This window comes from Puma concolor, chromosome A1 (genome assembly GCF_028749965.1).
Source record: "Puma concolor isolate L17-30 chromosome A1, mPumCon1.1.hap2, whole genome shotgun sequence".
Lineage (NCBI taxonomy): Eukaryota > Metazoa > Chordata > Mammalia > Carnivora > Felidae > Puma > Puma concolor.
Genome location: NC_141667.1, coordinates 240,817,455 through 240,839,666, shown reverse-complemented (window position 1 = coordinate 240,839,666; position 22,212 = coordinate 240,817,455). Strand labels below are relative to the sequence as shown.

Here is a 22,212-nt window from a genome sequence, read left to right as displayed (position 1 = left end):
TCAGAACAAAAGCATTAATGAAACAGAGGTAAGTAATACCTGATAAAAAGTTCAAAACAATGTCCATAAAGATGCTCATTGAACCTGGGAGAACGAATGAACACAGTGAGAACTTCATATTGAAGAAATAGAAAATATAATAAAGTTCCAAACAGAAGTCACAGGACGGAAGAATACAGTAGCTGAACTGAAAAAAATACCCTAGAGGGGTTCAACAGTAGACTAGGTGAAGCAGAAGAAAGGACCAGTGAACTCAAAGACAAGGCAGGGGAACCTACCCAATCAGAGGAGCAAAATGAAAAAAAAAAAAAAAAAAGGATGAACAAAGAGTAAAGATAGTGTAAGGGACTCATGAGAACACCAAGCAGGCTGCATTCCTATACATTAGAGGAATTCCAGAAGGAGAATAGAGAGGAAGGGGAAGAAAACTGAAGAAATAATGGTTGAAAACTTCCTTACCTGAGGAAAGAAATGGACATTTAGATTCAGAAAGCCCAAAGAGTTCTAAATAAGAGGAATCCAAAGAGACACACACCAAGACAAAATACAATTAAAATGCTAAAAGTTAAAGACAAGGAGAGAATCTTGAAAGCAGCAAGAGAAAAACTTGTTACATACAAGTGAGCCCCCATAAGAATATCATCAAATTTACATTGAAAACTAAAGAAAGCTTATGAAAGAAATTGAAGAAGGCACAAAAAAATGGAAGAGTATTCCATGCTCCTGGATACGAAGAACAAATATTGTTAAAATGTCAATACTACCCAAAGCAATCTACATATTCAATGCAATATCTATCAAAATAGCACCAGCATTTTTCACAGAGCTAGAACAAACAATCCTAACATTTGTATGGAACCAGAAAAGACCCAAATAGCCAAAGCAATCTTGAAAAAGAAAACCAAAGCTGGAGGCATCACAATTCCAGACTTCAAGCTGTATTACAAAGCTGTAATCATCAAGACAGTGTGGTATAAAAACAGACACATCAATGGAACAGAATAGAAAACCCAGAAATGGACCCACAAACGTATGGCCAACTAACCTTTGACAAAGCAGGAAAGAATATCCAATGGAATAAAGACAGTCTCTTCAGCAAGTGGTGCTGGGAAAACTGGACAGCAACATGCAGAAGAATGAACCTGGACCACTTTCTTACACCATGCACAAAACTAAACTCAAAATGGATGAAAGGCCTAAATGTAAGACAGGAAGCCATCAAAATCCTCAAGGTGAAAGCAGGCAAAAACCTCTTTGACCTGGGCCACAGCAACTTCTTACTCGACACATCTCCAGAGGCAAGGGAAACAAAAGCAAAAATAAACAATCGGGACCTCATCAAAATAAAAAGCTTCTGCACAGTGAAGGAAACAATCAGCAAACCTATAAGACAATTGACAGAATGGGAGAAGATATTTGCAAATGACATAACAGATAAAGGGCTAGTATCCAAAATTTATAAAGAACTTCTCAACACCGAAAAACAAAAAATCCAGTGAAGAAATGGGCAAAAGACATGAATAGATACTTCTCCAAAGAAGATATCCAGATGGCCAACCAAAACATGAAAAAATGCTCCACATCACTCATCATCAGGGAAAAACAAATCAAAACCACAATGAGATACCACCTCACGCCTGTCAGAATGGCTAACATTAACAACTTAGGCAATAGCAGATGTTGGCGAGGATGCGGAGAAAGAGGATCTCTTTTGCATTGTTGGTGGCAATGCAAGCTGGTGCAGCCACTCTGGAAAACAGGATGGAGGTTCCTCAAAAAACTAAAAATAGAACTAACCTATTACCCAGCAATTGCACTACTAGGTATTTATCCAAGGGATACAGGTGTGCTGTTTCAAAGGGACACAGGAACCCCCATGTGTATAGCAGCACTATCAACAGTAGCCATAGTATGGAAAGAGCCCAAATGTCCATCGATGGATGAATGGATAAAGAAGATGTGATATCAGATATATATACCATGGAGTATTACTCGGCAATCAAAAAGAATGAAATCTTGCCACTTGCAACTACATGGATGGAACTGGAGGGTATTATGCTAAGCGAAATTAGTCAGAGAAAGACAAATACTATATGACTTCACTCATATGAGGACTTTAAGATACAAAACAGATGAACATAAAGGAAGCAAAAATAATATAAAAACAGGAAGGGAGACAAAACATGAGATACTCTTACATACAGAGAACAAACAGAGGGTCATTGAAGGGTTGTGGGAGGCGGGATGGGCTATGGGTAAGGGGCATTAAGGCATCTACTTCTGAAATCATCGTTGCACTATATGCTAACTAGCTTGGATGTAAAAAAAAAAAAAGAAAAAAGAAGTAAAAAAAAAAAAGAGTGTTCAGGTCCAGAAATTTTGAGTTGTCTGCAATCCCCTACAAGTAAAATTTTTTATTTGAATATTTTTGAAAACCTTTCAATTTTCTTTTTATAGTTGAAAAAGCTAAGATGAAAATCAAATTTATTCTACACATCCATGGAGGATGCCAAGAAATATAAGGCATGGCCCCCATGTCCAGAAGCTTACAATGATACATTAGTATGATGATGATGGTGACGATGGTGATACCACCTGAGGGGTTGGAGGCAAAATGCAGACTTGATTTCTTTTAAAATGACAGCTGAGGGGGCACCTGGGTGGCTCAGTCGGTTAAGTGACTAACTTGGCTCAGGTCACGATCTAGCCGTTCACGGGTTTGAGCTGACAGCGCAGAGACTGTGTCTCCCTCTCTCTCTACTCCTCCCCCACTCACACTCTGTCCCTCTCTCTCAAAAATAAATAAACATTTAAAAAATAAAAAAAGTAATAGTAATAAAATGACAGCTGGGATTCCATAATCCTGGAGCAGCAAGGACAACTGAGGCACCACTACCCTGAAACAAGCACTTCACACCCAGAGTAAAGACTGCCTTCTGACAACACACAGAAATCTGCTTACACGACGCTTAGCCAGTTAGCCTGGATATCTCCACGCCTCAGAGACTCTGCTTTCTTTTACTTTTTTAATTTTTTAAAAATGTTTCTGTTTTCGTTTTGAGAGAGAGAGAGAGAGAGAGAGAGAATCCCAAGCAGTCCCTGCACTGTCAGCGCAGAGCCCAATACGGGGCTCAGTCTCACCAAACCTGAGATCATAACCTGAGCTGAAATCAAGAGCCAGACACCCAACCGACTGAGCCACCCAGGTGCCCCGAGACACTCTTCTTTCTTAATAGACACCTAGTTCTCTGAGTCTCATCCTTGGAGCCACATCAGTGAACTCAATTATTAGGCTCTTGTTTGTTGTATACATCAAGAATTGTTGGTAGGCATGAGATTTTAGAGTTAGACTTAAAGCAGAAAGAATGACCCAAGACCAGAGAGAGAGAGAGAGAGAGAGAAAGAGAGAGAGAGAGAAATTGATTTAAAAGGGAATGCAGCAAAAGCAAGCAAATGCTTTATACCAGCTGCATGAGTAGCATACTTGAGTGATATGCAGCCAGTGTTATTAATTTTATTTTTATGTGTGCCTTTGAGTTGGGTTACTTTACCATTAGAAGGCCAAGAGCTTGCCTTTTTCATCCTTGGAAAGTCATCAGTCATGATAATGTTCAGTCATTATTTATTTGGCTGATCCCTCTTCGGCAAACAACATAGTACAAAATTAATGGTTGGACTTTAGTGAGCGCTCCCTAGTTATAAATTAGAGTCTCTTACTTGAACTGTGCTTTGTTCATGCTGCCATTTATGATACCCACACTATCACATCCCCCAGTGCTACCATTAGTGTGGGCACAACTTGAAATACCTCATGCCTCCTTGTGTGTTCCACATTAATTTCAACTTGTTAATGACTGTAGGTTTTGTGTTGTGAATGGAATGGGACTCTTTCACTAGGGTAATTTATAATCCAACATCCATTTATTTTAGACAGATTGAAATTATTGGCAGGCTAAAGTTAATTTGTAACTTGCAAGTAAGAGATCTTACAGCTTTAAGCACAAAGTACGATACTTCTGTTAAACTGTGAGTATGGGGTCTGTCTACAATTTGGCATCTAAAGATCCTTCCAAAGGCCAAGATGATGACTTCTCCAGACCGGATTGGTGCCAGTTAGAAAAACAGTGTTTTTTGTTTTTTGTTTTTTTTATATTAAGAAATATGAATCTCTTTTAAGTAGCTCTAAAAGGGGAGAGTACAATATATTTGATGTAGAATATGCAAATTAGGGCTATTCAGCCTTTCTTGCACTTTTCAACACAAAGTGAGCCCCTGAGAAACATCCAGGTAGGAGTATAAATCGGTGCTGTGTCATACAAACAGTAAAAGAAAAGAAGGTTGGAACTTCAGTGATCATATTTTGACAATATTGAGTGGTGATTATCCTCCCAATAAGTAGAAAAAGTATTATAACTGGTTTGTTATTTTAAAGATGAGAAAAAATTTGTCACTCTGTATTTTCAAGCTAATTTGCTTTTCACTTTTAGGTAGAAAAGAATCATGATACTTTTAAATATGTAACAGACAAAAAAAAATATGTAACAGACAATGACTGCATTTCATGGTATTTTTCTGGGAAGCTTAGGGGAAAGGTTTTCACAGTGTCTAAATTACTTATTAGAGAAATCAAGTTGTGTCATACTGGGGTGGAAACCCAGTGGTGAGCAGGACTTGGGTAAACTTTTACAAATAAGTAATAAGTATAAAATTGTGCTGTGTGTACTCATAGTGGAAGGTCAACGTACTCCAGGCATGCACAGGACCTAACATGAGCTAGGTGTTATGGAGGGAGCTATGTCCCCTCAAATTCATATATTCAAGCCCTAACCCCTAGTGCTTTAGAATGTGACTGTATCTGGCTAAAGAGGTAAGTGGGTTAAAATGAAGCCTTTAGGGTGGGTCTTAGTCTAACCTGACTGCTGTCCTTGTAAGAAGAGATTAGGACCCACAGAGAGAGACCAGGGGTCTCCCGTGCACAGAGGGACATCCCTGTGAAGCCGCAGCCAGGGGCAGCCATCTGCAAAACAAGGACAGCAGCAGCAGAAACCAACCCTATGGGCACTTCGATCATGGACTTCCAGCCTCCAGAACTGTGAGAAAATCCATTTCTGTAGTTTAAACCACCCAGGTTGTGCTACTTGGTTCTTGCAGCCCTAGCAAACGAATACACCAAGGATTAAGGAAGGCAGCCTGGAGAGAGGGGTGGCTAGGCTAAGAGGATGGTAGGAAAGGCCCTTTTAGGAAAAGAAAAGGGGCCTAGAGGTAAGAGAGATCATGATACCTGCCAGTGTCTTGAAAGTCGGTAAATGTACCTGGGGCACAATGTGCAAGCGAGGGGGGCAAAAGAAGGGAAGTGTCTTGGACACTTGTCATTTTTGGCTGCCTAGCACCTGAACACCCTTTCCATTTTACAAGAATCCCAACATCGGCGGGAGGAAGCTTACGGACAGCACATACCCTGTCTTTAGGCTCCCTGGAAGCCAGAACATGTACTGACCTCAACCTAGTCAGCTCATGCTCCCATCTGGGACTTTGACTCTGGATGGAGAAAAAAGAAGGGCAGGATGGTTAGAAATTGGACACAGGGTCTGTGGTAGAAGCTAGTGTCCAGTGGCAAGGAAGGAAGTGCCAGAAACAACAGAGTCCAGCCCTGTGGCAGCAAGAGTTCAATGCCAAGATGACAGCTATCAAGGCGAGGGCAGGTGATACCAGTAGCAGCAGACTAAGTAAGGTGACCAACTTTCCCAGGCTTGCCCGGGACTTTCCTGGTTTTATAATTAAAAATCCCTTGGGGCGCCTGGGTGGAGCAGTCGGTTAAGCGTCCGACTTCAGCCAGGTCACGATCTCGCGGTCCGTGAGTTCGAGCCCCGCGTCGGGCTCTGGGCGGATGGCTCAGAGCCTGGAGCCTGTTTCCGATTCTGTGTCTCCCTCTCTCTCTGCCCCTCCCCCGTTCATGCTCTGTCTCTCTCTGTCCCAAAAATAAATTAAAAAACGTTGAAAAAAAAATTAAAAAAAAAAAAATCCCTCATCCTGGGAACTCCCTAATCCAGAGCAAACCGGGAGGGTTGCTCTCCATAATTTAGACAGATTGTTGCTGAGGTGTGATTTTGACTGTGTCTTACTCCCTGGGCTTCTTTTGTTTTTCCAAGCCTCATTCCTTAACCTCTCTGACAATTCTGCGAGTTGCCTGATATCTTTCCAAAAAAATTCTTTTCTGCTTGTTAGCATGAATTGGTTTTTCTTGGCTGCAGCAAAGAATCCTGAGTACTCAGACTATGAAGGGCCTTATAAACAACGTTGGGACTTTAGACTTTGTCCAGAGATCAAGGCAGAGTGGCGAGCGAGGACACCCAAATGTTCTAAGCAGGGAATCCTGTGATCAGATGGTCACTTTAAGGATGATCGCTCTGGCTACAGTGTGACAATACATTGAACGAGAGCAAGATGGAAGAGTAAAGAGGAAGCGGAGAGGAGAATTAGGAAGTTACGGTAACCAGACAGACAAGACAAGATGGCTGCCCAGACGCGCTAGGTGGTAGGGAGATGGAGACCGGGGGAATGCTGGAGAGAAATGTGGCAGGCCAGACAGAATTATTGATGGATGACACACAACACAGACCTTTGAGACAACTGACCTTGAGATCACGAGAGCATCAATCCAATGTCGAAAGCCAGACTGAACATACCCACCCTCCACCACCTTCCACGGAATAAATAATGTCCACAACGCTGGTGCTCATTTGCTGCTGTGCCAGCCACTGCCGATGACCTGAAACTGCCATCAACAGCTGACCGTGAAGAAAGGGAACATGGCACTTCTTGCAGCTCCAGCGGAATTCTGTGAGGACTATGTGCCCAAGCCCTCCCAGAGAGGGTCTGGTCTACATCCATCCCCTCTCACATTCCTGTTTTCCTTGGGCCAGTCATTCCAGTCAGCAGCCATACCCTGGCCCAAACTGTCCCCAAGTCCACTGGAATTTTCGTCCTGCGCTTGATAGTGTCCCCACATCTTAAAACTCTTTTCCCAGTGCTCTCCCGCCTCTCTGCTTTAATGGGGAAAACTGGCCGTCCTCTGAGGACCATGCTTCCTGTGAAGGCCCGTCAGGTCACTCTCTCACAGCTCAGGGATCTCAGAGTCAGAAAGTAGAGTTAGTAAGTAGCTTCTCCTTGACTTCCCCACACTGCTTCCAGACCATCAGTTGCCCACCCTCTTGCAAACCTTCTGTGACTGTGAATCTCAGGCCATACTTTTTTCAAACCTCTTCCGACTTTCTCCTTCCTTTGCCTTCCCCTCCCCCACCCTGCCACTGGCTCAGTATATATACCTTATTCCAGTGACTTCAACTCTGGACTCCTAATCCCAGATGGCTTCCTCCAGATCGCACCTATCATCGAATCCTGGGCCTCGTTATCATCTCAACACTGCACTACTTCCAGAATGGCTTGCTCAGAAAGCCTACTCTCCAACCTGTTGCAATTGTTCCTCCAACCCCATCAGCACTTCTGACCTGACTGCTCAACTTTTTTCTTATTCGTTAGTTCCCTTCAGTTTGGTTCCCTTATTATTCGTATTCAATTTCACGTCTACCATTATAACTCGTTTTTCCCTCTGCCCTTTCTTTGCAACTGACTAATGAATTCCAACCCTGGATGAATCCTGCCATTGCCTTTTTCTATGTCTGTACTTAATGAAAATCCAATGGAAAAAATGGGACTCGGGAGAGTACCAGACAACAGGGTAGATGAGCATCAATACCAATTCATGATCATCAAGGTCGACAGAGCACACACACTTCCTAAGCAGTATTACTGTATTTCTCTAGTTAGTGTGTTCTCTTTTCTGCTCACTCTATACCATCTCCCCTTTTTGCAAAAGTCCCAGTCCCCTTAGTCTCAGCTACCTCTCCTGCATCCTCAAACTCTTTCTACTGGATTATTTCCATTAGCAATCAGGCATGCTCTAGTATCTTCCATTTTATTTATTTATTTATTTATTTATTTATTTATTTATTTAAATGTTTATTTATTTTTGAGAGAGACAGAGACAGAATGCGAGTGGGTTAGGGGCAGAGAGAGAGGGAGACACAGAATCGGAAGCAGGCTCCAGGCTCTGAGCTGTCAGCACAGAGGCTGACGCGGGGCTTGAACTCACGAGCCGTGAGATCATGACCTGAGCCGAAGTTGGACGCTCAACCGACTGAGCCACCCAGGTGCCCCAAGTATCTTCCATTTTAAAAAACAAACCAACAAAAACTCCACTTGGACTCCCAAACCCCTTGCCGTCCAGTACTGCCTTACCTCTCTCTTCCCATTCACAGTCAGGCTTCCTCAGTTTCAATAACCAGTCACTACTTTACCACCAGTTACCATTAAATTTGGCCCAGTCTTCTATACCACCATTTGGTGAAAGGGCTCTTGCTACGTCAACAGTGACCTTCATACTGCCAGACACAACTTGCTTGATCTCTTATCAACATGGAACGTCATTGTCCATCCCTTCTTTTTGACTCAGTTTCTTTCTTAGCTTCTCTTGCTTTCATTTTCCTGGTTTTGCTTCAATGTGTCAGGCCACTAACGAGAATGATTAGGGGATCCTTTTCTATAAAACCATTAAATTGTAAGTTTCTAAGTCTAAGTTATTTTCTTGTCCCTCCACATGCTCCTCCCCAGTAACAACCTCACCCACTCCCAGGCTTCAAATCCATCAATTTTGGGAGGCTGTGAATACCACATGTATACCTCCAGATGGAATCTCTTCTCTGAGCTTTATGTCTATATATACACTTGCCCACTCAAACACCTCTATTTGCACATTTTACAGATATCTGAAACTCAACATGTTCATGTTCAAAATTAATTTCCTTTCTCAAATTTGCTTCTCCCCTAGTGTTCTCCACATTAATAAGTGGCACTGGCTTTTCCCCTGTTGCTTATGCCGAACATAAGATTCATGCTTGTTGTTCTCATTCACCCCTGCCTCTATATGTGATTCATTACAAGCCCTGGCAATTTATTCAATGAATATTATTGACAGCCAACTACTTTCAGGCACTTCCCTGGGCACTAGGGTATAGTCCACAACAAAAAAGACAAAATCTCTGTCCTCTGGAGCTTTGAGATATACAAGCTATGTGACCCTAACATTTTGTCTGGCAATATAGGTGTACGTGCAATAAGTAGTAGCTGCGTTACAATATTTAAAATGAATGAGATGATTGACCACTCTCTGGGTAAGTAACTGTATCATGCTTAAAGAGCAGCCAAATATAAAGGAACTTGAATTTGTTTCCAATAGGTTTTGTGTGTGTGTGTGTGTGTGTGTGTGTGTGTGTGTGAAGGCTAGAAATGTATAGCCTGGAGACCTAAAGAGATAACAAAAATTGTCTTATATACAACAACTTGAGCAAAGGGTTATACAGTGTTCACTAATTAATTCAACAAATATATAATAAACATATGCTTTAAGCTAAACATTGCAGCTTGATGAAAAATTGTGTAAGAGTTTACCCTCTTTCCAGGCTAACAAGCTAACACAGCTTCCTAAGTGCTGGCAGAAAGTACTGGGATCAGAGACAGAGGACTTTGATTATTCACAGCACAGCAAGCAGCCCGAGCTTCGTATCCCTTCAGTTCTCCTCGCCTCCCAAGTCCCGTGATGGTAGTCCAGGCGGGTGGGTGCTGCACATGCGATGGGTTTGTATCACTGCTGAGGAAGCCTGAGCTTAGGAAACTTCAGTCTTTCATCATGGACTTCAGGCCAAAGTGTCCAGGCTTTGCCTCAGAGGGCGACATTAAATCTTCAATATACTTGACGGCAACAAATCTGGCTTTGGCATTGGAGGGAGACGGTCATCTCATTCTTCCAAAGCTGTTTCCTTTACAAATATCCTTGAAGAAATAGTTCTATTGGTCAGAGTGCTCCACAGAAAGAGAACCCAAAGAATGCATATATAAAGACTTATTTTAAGGAATTGACTTCTGTAATCGTGGGACTGACATGGCTAAAATCTGCGGGGCAGGCCAAAACGCTGCAGACCTAGGGAAGAGATGATGTGGCAGCTGGGGTCTGAAGGCATTCCAGAGGCAGAATTCCCTCCTCCTCCAGGGACCTCAGTCTTCTCTTGAGTCTGTCAACGGATTAGGTGAGGCCCACCTGCATTTCGGAGGGTAATCTGCTGTACCCAAAGTCTAGTACATCTTAAAAAATCCTCACTGCAACACCTCCACTGCTGTTTGACAAAAAAACTAGGTACTACGGACTAGTCCAGTTGACTCATTAAATTAACCGCCACAGTAGTCCAGAGACGATCATTAAAAAATTGTCTCCCAACGTATACTTAATGTTTGAAATTCATTAATTACAGTGTCTACATTTCCCCTGCATGATCCCCATTAATCTTCAAAATTTAAAACTAATCATATTAAACAAATATGAATTTCTCATTCATACTGTGCCTTTATTAAATTTTACTACGAACCTGGTTCTGGGTAGTTGGGACACAGAGTTTCAGTTCTTACCCTTTAAGGCACTCATCAGACAAGAGTACATTAAGAGCTTGGATAAGGTGTGCACAGCATGCTGTGGGAACACCTAATGCGGACATTAGGAAGGAGAAAAGGAAGGAGCCGAGGCCTCGAAGACAGGCAACTCATCTGAGTCACTTCACAGGGTGACCAAAGGGAGCCCATGATGACACGGAACACTGGCTTCCGAGCTCACAAGATCTGCGTGGTGGCTCCAGCAGATATTTTATAATAACCTCGTCTCGTCCCTGGGTAATCCTTCCGGCTGATTTCATCAGGCTTTACAGACTGTGGATTTCTTTCCTCCCAAGTACTCCAAGCAGAGGCGGCGCAACGGAGGCCCCCTCCTACCCCTTCCACGCCCGCTACCCGCGCCTCTCTACCCGCGTCCGGCTCCCGGCCGGCCACGCCCCCTTCCGCCCCCGCCCCTCCTCGCTCCTCTCCGGTTCCGCCCCCTCCTCCTCCTCCCCCGCCCTGGCGCGGAGGACTGTGGGAGCCGCTTCCTTGGATTCCGCGCGTGGCAACGGCTTGGCGCCGCGCTCTGGCCTACGCGGGCTCTTAGTAGGTTGTCGAGAAAGCCGCGTCGTCCCCGCTAGACTCGCGGCCGCCCCGCTCCCCCTCACCGCGAGGTAGGAGAAGGGGCTCGGGACTAAGAGCGCCAGGGGCCGGCGCGGGCGGCGAGGCGCGGGGCCCGCGGCGGGCGGCAGTCCCGAGGCCGGCCCCTCGCGGCACGCCCCCGCGCGGGTCGTCGCGCGCGGCGCGGGGAGGGGGCTTCGTTTGCGGAGGGGCTCTGCCCCGCCCACCGGCTCTTCCTCCAGTCCCGGCCCGTCCGGGCCTTTGCAGGCCCCGCAGAAACGCGGCGGTCGGTTCGCGGACGTGGATTCCCGTGGCGGGCGAGCTTGTGTTGCCCCCCTTAGCGGGGCGGGGCAGTGCCGCCCCGCGCCGGATGGCTGTCGCGAACCGCAGTCCCACGGCAGCCGGGAGATTCGAACCCAGATTAGACCTGGCCACCAGCTGTTGAGTTTCATAGCTGATGACACCGCGAACGTTCGTGTGTGTGTGTGTGTGTGTGTGTGTGTGTGTGTGTGTGTGTGTGTCTGTCTTGTGCAAAGCTTTTGAGATTTTCTCATGCAAGGTTTAATTCGTGAAATAATAACACAAGAAGGCGTAAACCTGTACTCAGTCGCACAAAGATGAAACAGAATTCCAGAGACTTGAAGGATTGTTTTTCCAAGGTTCTTTCTAGAGCTAAAATTCCACTTTTCCTTTTACCGGGTAGATTTTCTGGTTGTGAGCTTTTGCAGAACTACAGCAGGTATCTTGGATGTAGACTGTCCGGCATAGTCAATAGAAGAGCATCATAAAAAAATAACTTCAACATTAAAAAAAAAAAGGGGGGTGTTACTGGCATTTAATGTGTATCCCCAGATTGTTTCAACACGAATAGCTTGTTACGTGTGCACACTGCTTTTGAAAACCCTAAGTTGTATTTGTTCTGCCACCCCCAGCTATCACCTATGGGTGCTTCACTTCATCTTTCCTGGCCTCACTCTCTACATCTTTAGAATTAATTTGCTCACTCGAGGTCTGTTCAGCAAAAGTCTCAGATGTAAACCAATTCCAGTGTGGTTGCAACCCGGCAAGAGGGATATCTGCTTCTGAAAGTTGCTTGTTTTCATGACATGCATGTAAGCTGAACTGACCTAAATAGGGCTCATAATCAGCCCTCCTTTAGCGTAGTAGTCCTCAGACCAGCGTCATCAGCAGCACTTGGGAACTTGCTGGAAATGCACATCGCCAGGGATAAAGGCCGTGGTGATGACTCTCACCCAGGACTTAAGGAGTCTCAAACTCTGCTGGTGGGGGAGTAACAATGTGTATTTTAACAAGCCCCTAGGTTTGTCATGCATGTTAAAGTTGGAGAACCACTGGTTTAGCATTATCTAGTTAAAATATTTTCTACATCTTATACCAGTGACTTTTATTTAAAAAAATGTTTAAGTGTGTTTGTTTTCTTTTTTTTTTTAACTTTATTTATTTTGAAAGAGAGAGAGAGTGGGGGCGGGGCAGAGAGAGAGGGAGAGGAAGAATCCACCCTGTCACTGTCGGCGCTGAACCCCGAGATAATGATTTGAGCGGAAATCAAGAGTTGGAAACTTAACCAACTGAGCCACCTACGCACCCCTATTTTTAAAACTTTTATTTACTGAAGTATAGTCAACATATTATATTAAAAAAATTTTTTTAATGTTTATTTTTGAGAGAAAGGGAGAGGGAGAGAGAGCACACATAAGCGGGGGAGGGGCAGAGAGAGAGAGAGAGAGAGAGAGAGAGAGACAGAATCTGAAGCAGGCTCCAGGTTCTGAGCTGTCAGCGTAGAGCCCCATGTGGGACTCGAAATCACAGACTGTGCAAGATCATGACCTGGGCTGAAATCCGACGCCCCGCCATTTGAACCACCCAGGCGCCCCGTGACACTGTCATTTGAAATTTACATGCATTGCAGAATGATCACCGCAATCTAATTACCATCTGTCACCAGAGTTACTACAATATTATGACTATGGTCTGTATGCTGTAATTTACATCCCTATGACTTATTTATTTTAGGACTGGGAATTTGTATACCAGTGACTTTTAATACCTTTGATGGTATTTGGAATAAACGTTTCTATCTGATATTTTTTCTCCCATAGTAGTGAATTTTCATCTTTAAAAAGTAATGAAAAATTAACTCAAGAGCTAAATGTAGGAGTTAAACCATAAAATTGTTAAAACAAGTGTAAATCTTCTTAACCTGGGGTTAGGCAGTGGTTTTTTCAGATGAGACACTAAAAGCACGAGCAACCAAAGAGAAAATGGATAAATTATACATCATCAAAATTCAAATGACACTTCAAAGTGTGGTATCAAGAAAATGAAAGATAAAATATTTGCAAATCATAAATCTGATAAGGGCTAGTATCCAGAATATATAGCTTTAATAACATAGATAAGACAACCCAATTTTTAAAAATGGGCAACGCATCTGAGAAGACATTTCTCCAAAGAGGTATACAATTGTCAATAAGCATATGAACTGATGCTCAACATCATTAGTCATCAAGGAAACGAAAATCAAAACCATAGAGATACCATTTCATACTCATTAGAATGGCCATGGGGACATTAGCAAGTGTTAGCTAGGACATGGAGAAATCGAAACCTTCATACATTGCTGGCGGAGTGTGAAATGTGCAGCCACTTTGGAAAAGTCTAGCAGCTCCTCCAAGAGTTAAACGTAGAGTTGCCATATGACTCAATGCCATTCCTAGGTATACACTCAATATCCATAGAATTGAAAATTTATGTTTGCACTAAACGTACACACATGTTCATAGCAGCATTATTTATAATAGATATAAAGTGAAACAATCCAGCTGTCCATTAACTAATAGATGAAATATTGTATATGCATACAATGGAATATTATTCAGCCATAAAAAGGTATGAAGTACTGATGCATGCTACAACACGGATAAACCTTGAAAACATGCTAAGTGAAAGAAACCAGTCAAAAGGCTACATATTGGATGATTCCATTTGATTGATGAAAAAAATTTGATTGATGATTCCATATGAAATGTCCAGAATTGGCAAATCCATAGAGACAGAGTAGATTAGTGACATAGGCTAAGTGGGAGGGAGGAGGGAGGAATGGAGAGTGGCTGCTAAAAGGGTCCCAAATTTCTTAATGGGGTGTTGAAAATGTTCTGGAAGTAGATAGTGGTGGTAGTTGCATACTAAAAAAACACTGAATCGTACACCTTAAAGTAAGTTTTATAGTATGTGAATTATACAAAATTGATAATTTTATATTTCACATAAAAATATTTTTTTTAAGTTTGAGAGAAAGTTCATGTGCATGTGCGTGAACAGGGGAGAAGCAAAGAGAGAGGTACAGAGAGAATCCCAAGCAGGCTCCGTGTTGTCTTAACGGAGCCCTACACAGGGCTGGAACTCACCGTGACATTGTGACCTGAGCCAAAACCAAGAGTTGGACACTTAACTGACAGCCACCCAGGCACCCCCACATAAAAATAATTTTTAAAAGGTTACAAGTAGCCATATATGTTTGGCCTTATACTGAGCAATAAGATTAAGCTGAAATTTTTGTAGGAATTTACTGGCACACTTAAAATTGTACCAACTTAAAAAAAGCACGTATTTAGTTTTTCTTTTTTGTGTGTGTTTTTTTAATTTAAGAGAGAGAGCATGTGTGCCTGCACGTGGGGGAAAGGGACACAGAGAGAGAGAGAGACAGAGAGAGAGAGAGAGAGAGAGAGAGAGAGAGAGAATCTTAAGCAGGCTCCATGCTAGCGTGGAGCCTGACAGGGGGCTTGATCCCCCGACCCTGGGATCGTGAAATCAAGAGTCAGATGCCCAACCGAGCCACCCAAGTGCCCCTAAAAATATGTATTTCAAGGTAAAGTAATTCAATATTACATTTCTTGGGTACCTAGCCTGACCCCTCCCCTAAATTGCCTAAAAGATTACTCAGTTTGAATGATTCTTTGTCTGAGTATTCTTCCCAAATTCTCTAGTAATCACTGCATTTACAGTATATGTATACAGTAATTAAATTTCCCACTTCTATTTTACTTTGACATCTGTTTTATTCTGTCTTGCATTTTTCTCAGTATTTTATTATGAAAATTTTCAAATGTACAGTAAAGCTTAAAAAATTTTACAGTGAACATCATACCTGCTACATAGATTCTACCATTAACATTTTCATGTACATGCTTTATCATATATCTTTCATTTATCCATGTTATTTTTATTTATTTATTTCGAGAAAGTGCACACACGTGTGTGCGTGAGCACAGGTGGGGCAGAGGAAGAGGGAGAGAGAATCTTAAGATTCTCTGTTATTTTATGCATATCAAACTGAATTACAGATATTAAGCTTTCCCTTAAATAGTTATGTATGCATATTATAGTTTGATATTTATTTACAGTTTTTTCTTTCAAGAAAAAACGTATAATGAAAGGAAAAATCGTAAGTATGCGTTTGTTGACTTTTTACAAGTGTGATTACCAGTCTGACCCAAACTATTGTCAAGATATAGAATATTCATCACCCTAGAAAATTAAAAAAAAAATTTAATGTTTGTTTATTTTTGGGAGAGAGAGCAAGTGAGAGAGCAAGCCGGGGAAGGGCAGAGAGAGAGATGAGAGAGAGAGAGAGAGAGAGAGAGAGAAAGAGAGACAGAATGGCTCCAGGCTCTGAGCTGTCAGCACACAGCCAATGTGGGGCTCGAACCCACAAATCGTGAGATCATGACCTGAGCCAAAGTCAGACACTTAACTGACTGAGCCACCCCCAGGCGCCCTACCCTAGAAAATTCTATAATCTGCCCTTTTTCATTCAATCTCTAGTCTCCCATGCCTAAACAGCAACCACCTTTCTGATTGTTTTCTACAATAGTTTAGTCTCTTCTAGAACTTTAAATCAACAAAACGATATATAAGGTTCAGTTTTGTGAGGCTTCTTTCACTTAATTGAGATTCTTCCATTTTATGTATGTCATCGGTGCATTTTTTTTTTCTGAATAATACTTTGTTGCATAAATATGCTTATCCATTCTGTTGATGGGCATCTGGTCTGTTTCTAGTTTTTGACTATTATGAATAAACCTCCTGTGAACATTCTTATATAAATATATCTGTAGACCTATGTATTCACTTCTCAGGTAAATACTTGGGAGTGGAATTGCTGGTTTGTAAGAAATATATGTTAATTTTATGAAAGTGCCAGACTTTTTTCCAAAATTGTACTATATTACCCCCCCAGCAACAATGTAGGACTCTGGATTACTCCACATCATTGCCGACCTTTTGCGTTGTTGTTTTTTTAAATTGAGCCGTTCTGGTAAGTGTGTGGTGGCTTCTGCCTTGCTTTGCACTTGACTCTTACATCCCCTGTTCTGCACTTGATGCTAAGCTCTTTGACACTCAGGGCAACTAACTCGTACCTGTGTCTAGTGCCTTTCAATGCAACAGGTGTGGAATAAATGTAAAATGAGAGCAATGAACGAGTGTTTTGACACCTAGTTTTGAGAATTTGACGTGAAAAAAATTAAGTCATAAAAATATGTGGCAATAAACTTGACCAGAAAGGTTAAGTAGTTCTACTTTATTTCAATTAAGGATTATTTTATATACCAAGAACATATTTACACTGCCAATTTTTCATAGGTACAAATGATGCAAAATGTACACCTGGCCCCAGAGACAGATGAAGATGATCTTTATTCTGGTTATAATGACTACAATCCAACCTATGACACTGAGGTAAAAAAATAAAAATAAAAATAAATCTAGTTTTTCTGTTGGTCTTTGCTAACCAGCTGGTTCATGAAAACTTTGGATTTGAGGGTTCTGCTTATTATCTTTAAATTAAGTAAACTGATTAAAAGCCTGGAAAAGTGCTACTTCTGAAGTCTGTACTAACTTCCACTAATAATACTAATTGCAGCAAAAGGGAAAATCATGAGAAAGGTTATAGAACCAAATTAGAGTCGATTATATACTTGTATTTTCCAGCACTAGCTATCTGAATGTGTAGGTAAAAAGACTTAAATCACTTGAGGTACCTAAAATCAGTTTTTTTTTTTAATTTCCTAAATTTGAAATGTCATGTAGTGATTTTTTTCTTTTAATTAAAATATACAAATATTTTATAGAAAACTTAGGAAATAGAATCACAGAAACTATTACCACCCAGAGGTAAACATTAACTAGCTTATAATGCTTATGTCACCAAACATTTCCCTATGCAAATATATGTGTATCTCTATTTTTGGATAAAATGGTATCCTACTGTGTGTACTGTTTTGTAACCTGCTTTTTGTCTTTTATAAATATTCCTTTATGTCAACAAATCTATATCTACTTAGTATTTAGTGGGATAGTAAACTAAAAGATGAAATTGTTAAGACAAATAGTTGAATTAAAAAAACTTGAATATTTTATTTTTATTTATTTATTTTTTAAGATTTTTCTCTTAAATTTATTTATTTATTTTGAGAGAGAGAGAAAGCGTATGCCGAGGTGGAACAGAAGGAGGGAGAGAAAGAGAATCCCAAGCAGGCTCTGCACTGTGAGTGCAGAGCCCAAAGCAGGGCTCGAATTCACAAACCGTGAGATCATGACCTGAGCTGAAATCAAGAGTTGGCCACTTAACTGACTGAGCCACCCAGGTGCCCCAATACTTGAATATTTTAAATCTGTTTATATCATTGTGAGACTTTGAGTTTCCAAACTGTAAAACAAAACAAAACCTTTTTATAAAGTTACCTTGAATTAGTGTGTGAAAAGAGTGAGGATGAAAGATACGATTGTTAATTTATTTGCTAGTATGTAATAATCAAATATTAGCATTTATCGGACTTTATATGAATTTAGGAAAATCTTATATTCTAGAGTTTTTTATATAGCTTTTAATCATTTTTCAATTGTTTTTTCCTCTGGAGAAAAATGGTAGTCTGTGAATGTAAGACCTGGAAAGAAAATAGAAACCATTCACTTACTCTATATGAAATAAAGATCTAGGCGAGGTGATCATTTAACGGAAAATTTGAAAACTACAGAAGACTGGGAAAAAATGATGTAAATCCTGTCACTCAAAGATCACCTATATTAAGTATATCTATCACCTGACATTGTGGTGTATTCCCCATCTTCTAATATACACAAGTGTTTCCCTCCCTGTGTGTACTGTGTATACACACAGTATGATTATACAGACTCCTTTTTAAAAATTTGTATTAAAACATAGATGTTCTCTTAGGTTTGTACAGATTTTGAAAACTACTGAACTCTCCCCCTTTTTCCCAGTTATAAAGGTTATAAGTATATAAAATGTACATGTTCAGTGTTGAAGACTAAATTACCCATAATCCCGTCACTCTGAAATAACTATTGTTAACATTTTGTTGCTTTGTCTTTCTTTTATACATATATTTACAGTTTTAGCATGTTTGGAATTGAACTAGGATTTACTTTTCTGTTTGCTTTTTTACATCCAACATTACAAGTAATGTCTCATGATACTAAAGATTTAAATACAGTTGACCCTTGAATTGACCCACCTCCCTCCCCCCATGTAGTCAAAAATCTACATACAACTTTTAACTCCCCCCAAACTTAGCTGCTAAGAGCCCACTGTTAACCGGAAGCCTTACCAATAACAAAGTCAATTAGCACATATTTTGTATGTTATATACGTCATATACTGTATTGTTACAATAATATCCTTTTTCTTAATTTTTTTAGCTTATTTAGACTATATGGTTTGCGAGTTTTTTCAAGTTGTCACAAATCTTCAAAGAATTTCCCAATATATTTATTGGAAAAGAGTCATATATAGGTAGACCAACGGCAGTTCAAACCTGTGTTGTTCAAGGGTTAACTGTATAATTTTAATTGCTACATTTTATTGAGTATGTATAGTTGATTAGAACTAATTTCAGATCATAGGATATTTATTTTCAGTTTTCTGTTGTAAATAACAACTATGCAATGAACAATTTTATACATAAACAATTTTCTCTATTTTTAGCAACATTTCCTTGGCTAAAGTCTCAGAAATAGAATTAATAGATAATGAATATGATCACTTTTAAAGCACCAGAGAAACTTCCTGACTTCTCAGGTCATCACAATGTGGCTTCATTATTTAATTGAAAGTGAATATTCAGGGGCACCTGGGTGGCTCAGTTGGTTGAGCGTCCAACTTCGGCTCAGGTCAGGATCTTGTGGTCTGTGAGTTCGAGCTCCGCGTCAGGCTCTGTGCTGACAGCTCAGAGCCTGGAGCCTGCTTCCGATTCTGTGTCTCCCTCTCTCTCTCTCTGCCCCTCCCCCATTCATGCTCGCTCGCTCGCTCGCTCTCTCTCTCTCTCTCTCTCTGTCAAAAATAAACAAACATTAAAAAAAAAAAGAAAGTGAATATTCAGAATGTCAGACACAAAAATAAATAGTAAGATAAAAATGACATTTTCTTTACGCATGATTTTCTTATATCTTAATTGGAGTAATAACAAGCTTAATATATAAATGAATTAATTGAAATAATTGTTCAGATGTTCATAGATTATGGAAATTGCTAGTAAAATCATGAACAAAGAAAAATTACAAAAGTTGTGGTAGTTTGGTATTTGTAGTCGGAGAGTTTGTTGACAATTTTAGTTTGTCAGTTAGAATTCATTGATTAATCAAATTTTACTAATTGTATAGGAATATTAGAAGACTTCCTTTTCCTAAAGGATCCACCAGAATCGTATAATTAATGATGCTGAGGGTTACCTTTGGCTTTATACTTCATATGAAAGTTGCCTAGTTTCCATGGCCAACTGAGAATTGTGTACTTATTAAATTTATGTAATTGATGTGGAAGGTTATAAAGATTATTTAAGGTAAAAATTAAAGAAGGTTTAGACATAATAAAATCATGTTTAAAGTGCATCACATTAGCATCTGGTTATATAAACATTTTACTTTAATTGTTTGCAGAGTTTTTAGAAGTTGATCAATAGTGATTGTTTTTTGATTTATTGTATTTTTTTTTAATCATCAGCAAGTATATTTTTGTGGGACATAGATTGAAATAAATCAGAGGCAAGTCTGACAATTGCCCATAAGATGTATGGGAAGGCTTACAGCCAGATTTTGTGTTGGTGAAGGAATAGGAGATAAAGGCTGGTTAGAAGGTTGGTAGTTGCTAAGATTGGGTGCTTTTGAGAGAGTCAAGAAACGACCTTTGTCCTGGAAACCCAGGAACATTTGTATCTTGCTCTTGACTAATATTACCTTCCTCACGTTTCCTGATGAAGAATAGACGTATAGGCCGGAATCAGCAAAGCACAGTGACATTTCATTTCAGCTAAGGATTTTGGTTCCAAATGGCACAGCAGGTTGGACCCCATGGAGCTTTTCCACGGGGAAGCTTTTCTTAGCTCCAGTCTGAATTCCAGACTTCACTCCTCCAGTGAAATGAAATGTCCTGCGGTGTTTTCACCTGGGGCTGGTAGCCGTGGTCCCAGCATATGGAAGGATAGAAGGGGGGGAGAGAGGACAGAGAGGAAGGGAGAGGAAGAGTTGCAGCTCTCAATTCTTACTGTTCCAGCTACTTGGAAGAAAGGAACAGAAGAAAGGCCATATCCTTGTGTACTTGATCTTTTCACCAGGCATAATGATACCACACATTTAAACAGTGGCCAGTAAAATACCCTTAAAGTTGACTGACATTACCAAATACTCCCCTTCCTAGAAAAGGAAGGAGCCTTATATTTTGGGTAGTGTTGTGGGGGAGCTTTGAGGACAGGAGTCCTTGAGCCACTACCTGGATGTCAGCAGGTGGGGTAAATTGAATCATAGAGGATCATGAATACCAAACAGAAGACATTAAACTTATTATTGTTTTCAATTCTCACTTCACGTTGAATGTTAAATTTGCCTTTTCACTTTAGGAATTAGAGAACGACACAGCTTTTCAGGAAGCCGTGAGAACTAGTCATGGCAGAAGACCTCCAGTAAGTGCACGTTTTTTGTTGTGGTAAAAAATACGTGACATAAACTTAGCCATCGTAACCATTTTTATTTATTTTATCTTATTTTTAAATTCCAGTTAGTTAACAGTGTTATATTAGTTTCAGACATACAATATAGTGAATCAACAATTCTGTACATCACCTGGTGCTCATCACAGCAAGTGTACTCCTTAATCCCTGTCGCCTATTGATCCCGTCCCCTTACCTTCCCTCCCGCCCTCCCCCCTCCCTGGTCACCATCAGTTTGTTCTCTATAGCTAAGAGACTGTTTCTTGAGTTTTCTCTTTTTTTCCCTTTGCTCTTTTATTTCTTCAATTCCACATATGAGTGAAATCCTACGGTATTTGTCTTTCTCTGACTGACTTATTTCGGATAGCATTTTATTCTCTAGCTCCATCCACGTCTTTGCAAATAGAAAGATTTCATTCCAACATTCTATTATATACATATAAATATACATATAGATACATATATGTATGTATACATACACACACACACACACACCCACACACTGCATCTTTAATCCATTCATCAGTCGATGGATACTTGGGCTGCTTCTGTAATTTGGCTATTGTAAATGATGCTACTATAAACAAAGGAGTGCGTGTATCCCTTTGAATTAGTGTTTTTGTATCCTTTGGGTAAATACTCAGTAGTGCCATTGCTGGATCATAGAGTGGTTCTATTTTTAACTTTCTGAGGAACCTCCATACTGTTTTCCCCAGTGATTGTACCAGTTTGCCTTCCCACCAACAATGCAAGAGAGTTCCTTTTTCTGCACATCTTTGCCCACACCTGTTGTTTCTGGGGTTGGTGATTTGAGCCATTCTGACAGGTGTGAGGTGATAGCTCGTTGTAGTTTTGATTTGCATTTCCCTGATGGTAAGTGACGATGAGCATCTTTTCATGCGTCTGTTGGCCATCTGGATGTCTTCTTCGTAAAAATGTCTATTCATATCTTCTGCCTATTTTTTAACTGGATTGTTTGCTGTATGGGTGTTGAGTTTTATAAGTTCTTTACATATTTTGGATACTAATCCTTTATTTGATAAAAACATTTGCAAATATTTTCTCCCATTCCATAGGTTGCCTTTAA

At 40.6% G+C, this 22,212-nt stretch overlaps 1 protein-coding gene and 1 long non-coding RNA gene across 16 annotated transcripts in view; one reads left to right on the top strand and one right to left on the bottom strand.

Annotated features, from left to right (window-relative positions):
- The window catches only part of IFT88 (intraflagellar transport 88), a 159,700-nt gene that overhangs the window by 16,483 nt on the left and 121,005 nt on the right, over positions 1 to 22,212 (top strand). For 3 of the 15 annotated variants that reach the window (XM_086715284.1, XM_086715280.1, XM_086715313.1), the window contains exons 1-3: positions 14,845 to 14,989; positions 16,765 to 16,860; positions 21,036 to 21,098. In XM_086715284.1, the coding sequence (XP_086571410.1) occupies positions 14,978 to 14,989; positions 16,765 to 16,860; positions 21,036 to 21,098 (171 nt within the window). In that variant the 5' untranslated portion in view covers positions 14,845 to 14,977. Of the gene's footprint in view, positions 1 to 4,989; positions 5,093 to 10,993; positions 11,154 to 14,844; positions 14,990 to 16,764; positions 16,861 to 21,035; positions 21,099 to 21,841; positions 21,999 to 22,212 lie in introns of those variants that run through there. The other 12 variants (XM_086715295.1, XM_086715293.1, XM_086715322.1 and 9 more) reach the window with 11 other exon arrangements.
- On the bottom strand, positions 7,975 to 10,914 carry LOC147584903 (uncharacterized). Its single transcript, XR_015254364.1, has 2 exons — positions 10,519 to 10,914; positions 7,975 to 9,888 (listed from the first exon to the last, which is right to left on the bottom strand). It is a non-coding gene; the product is annotated as an uncharacterized LOC147584903 (long non-coding RNA).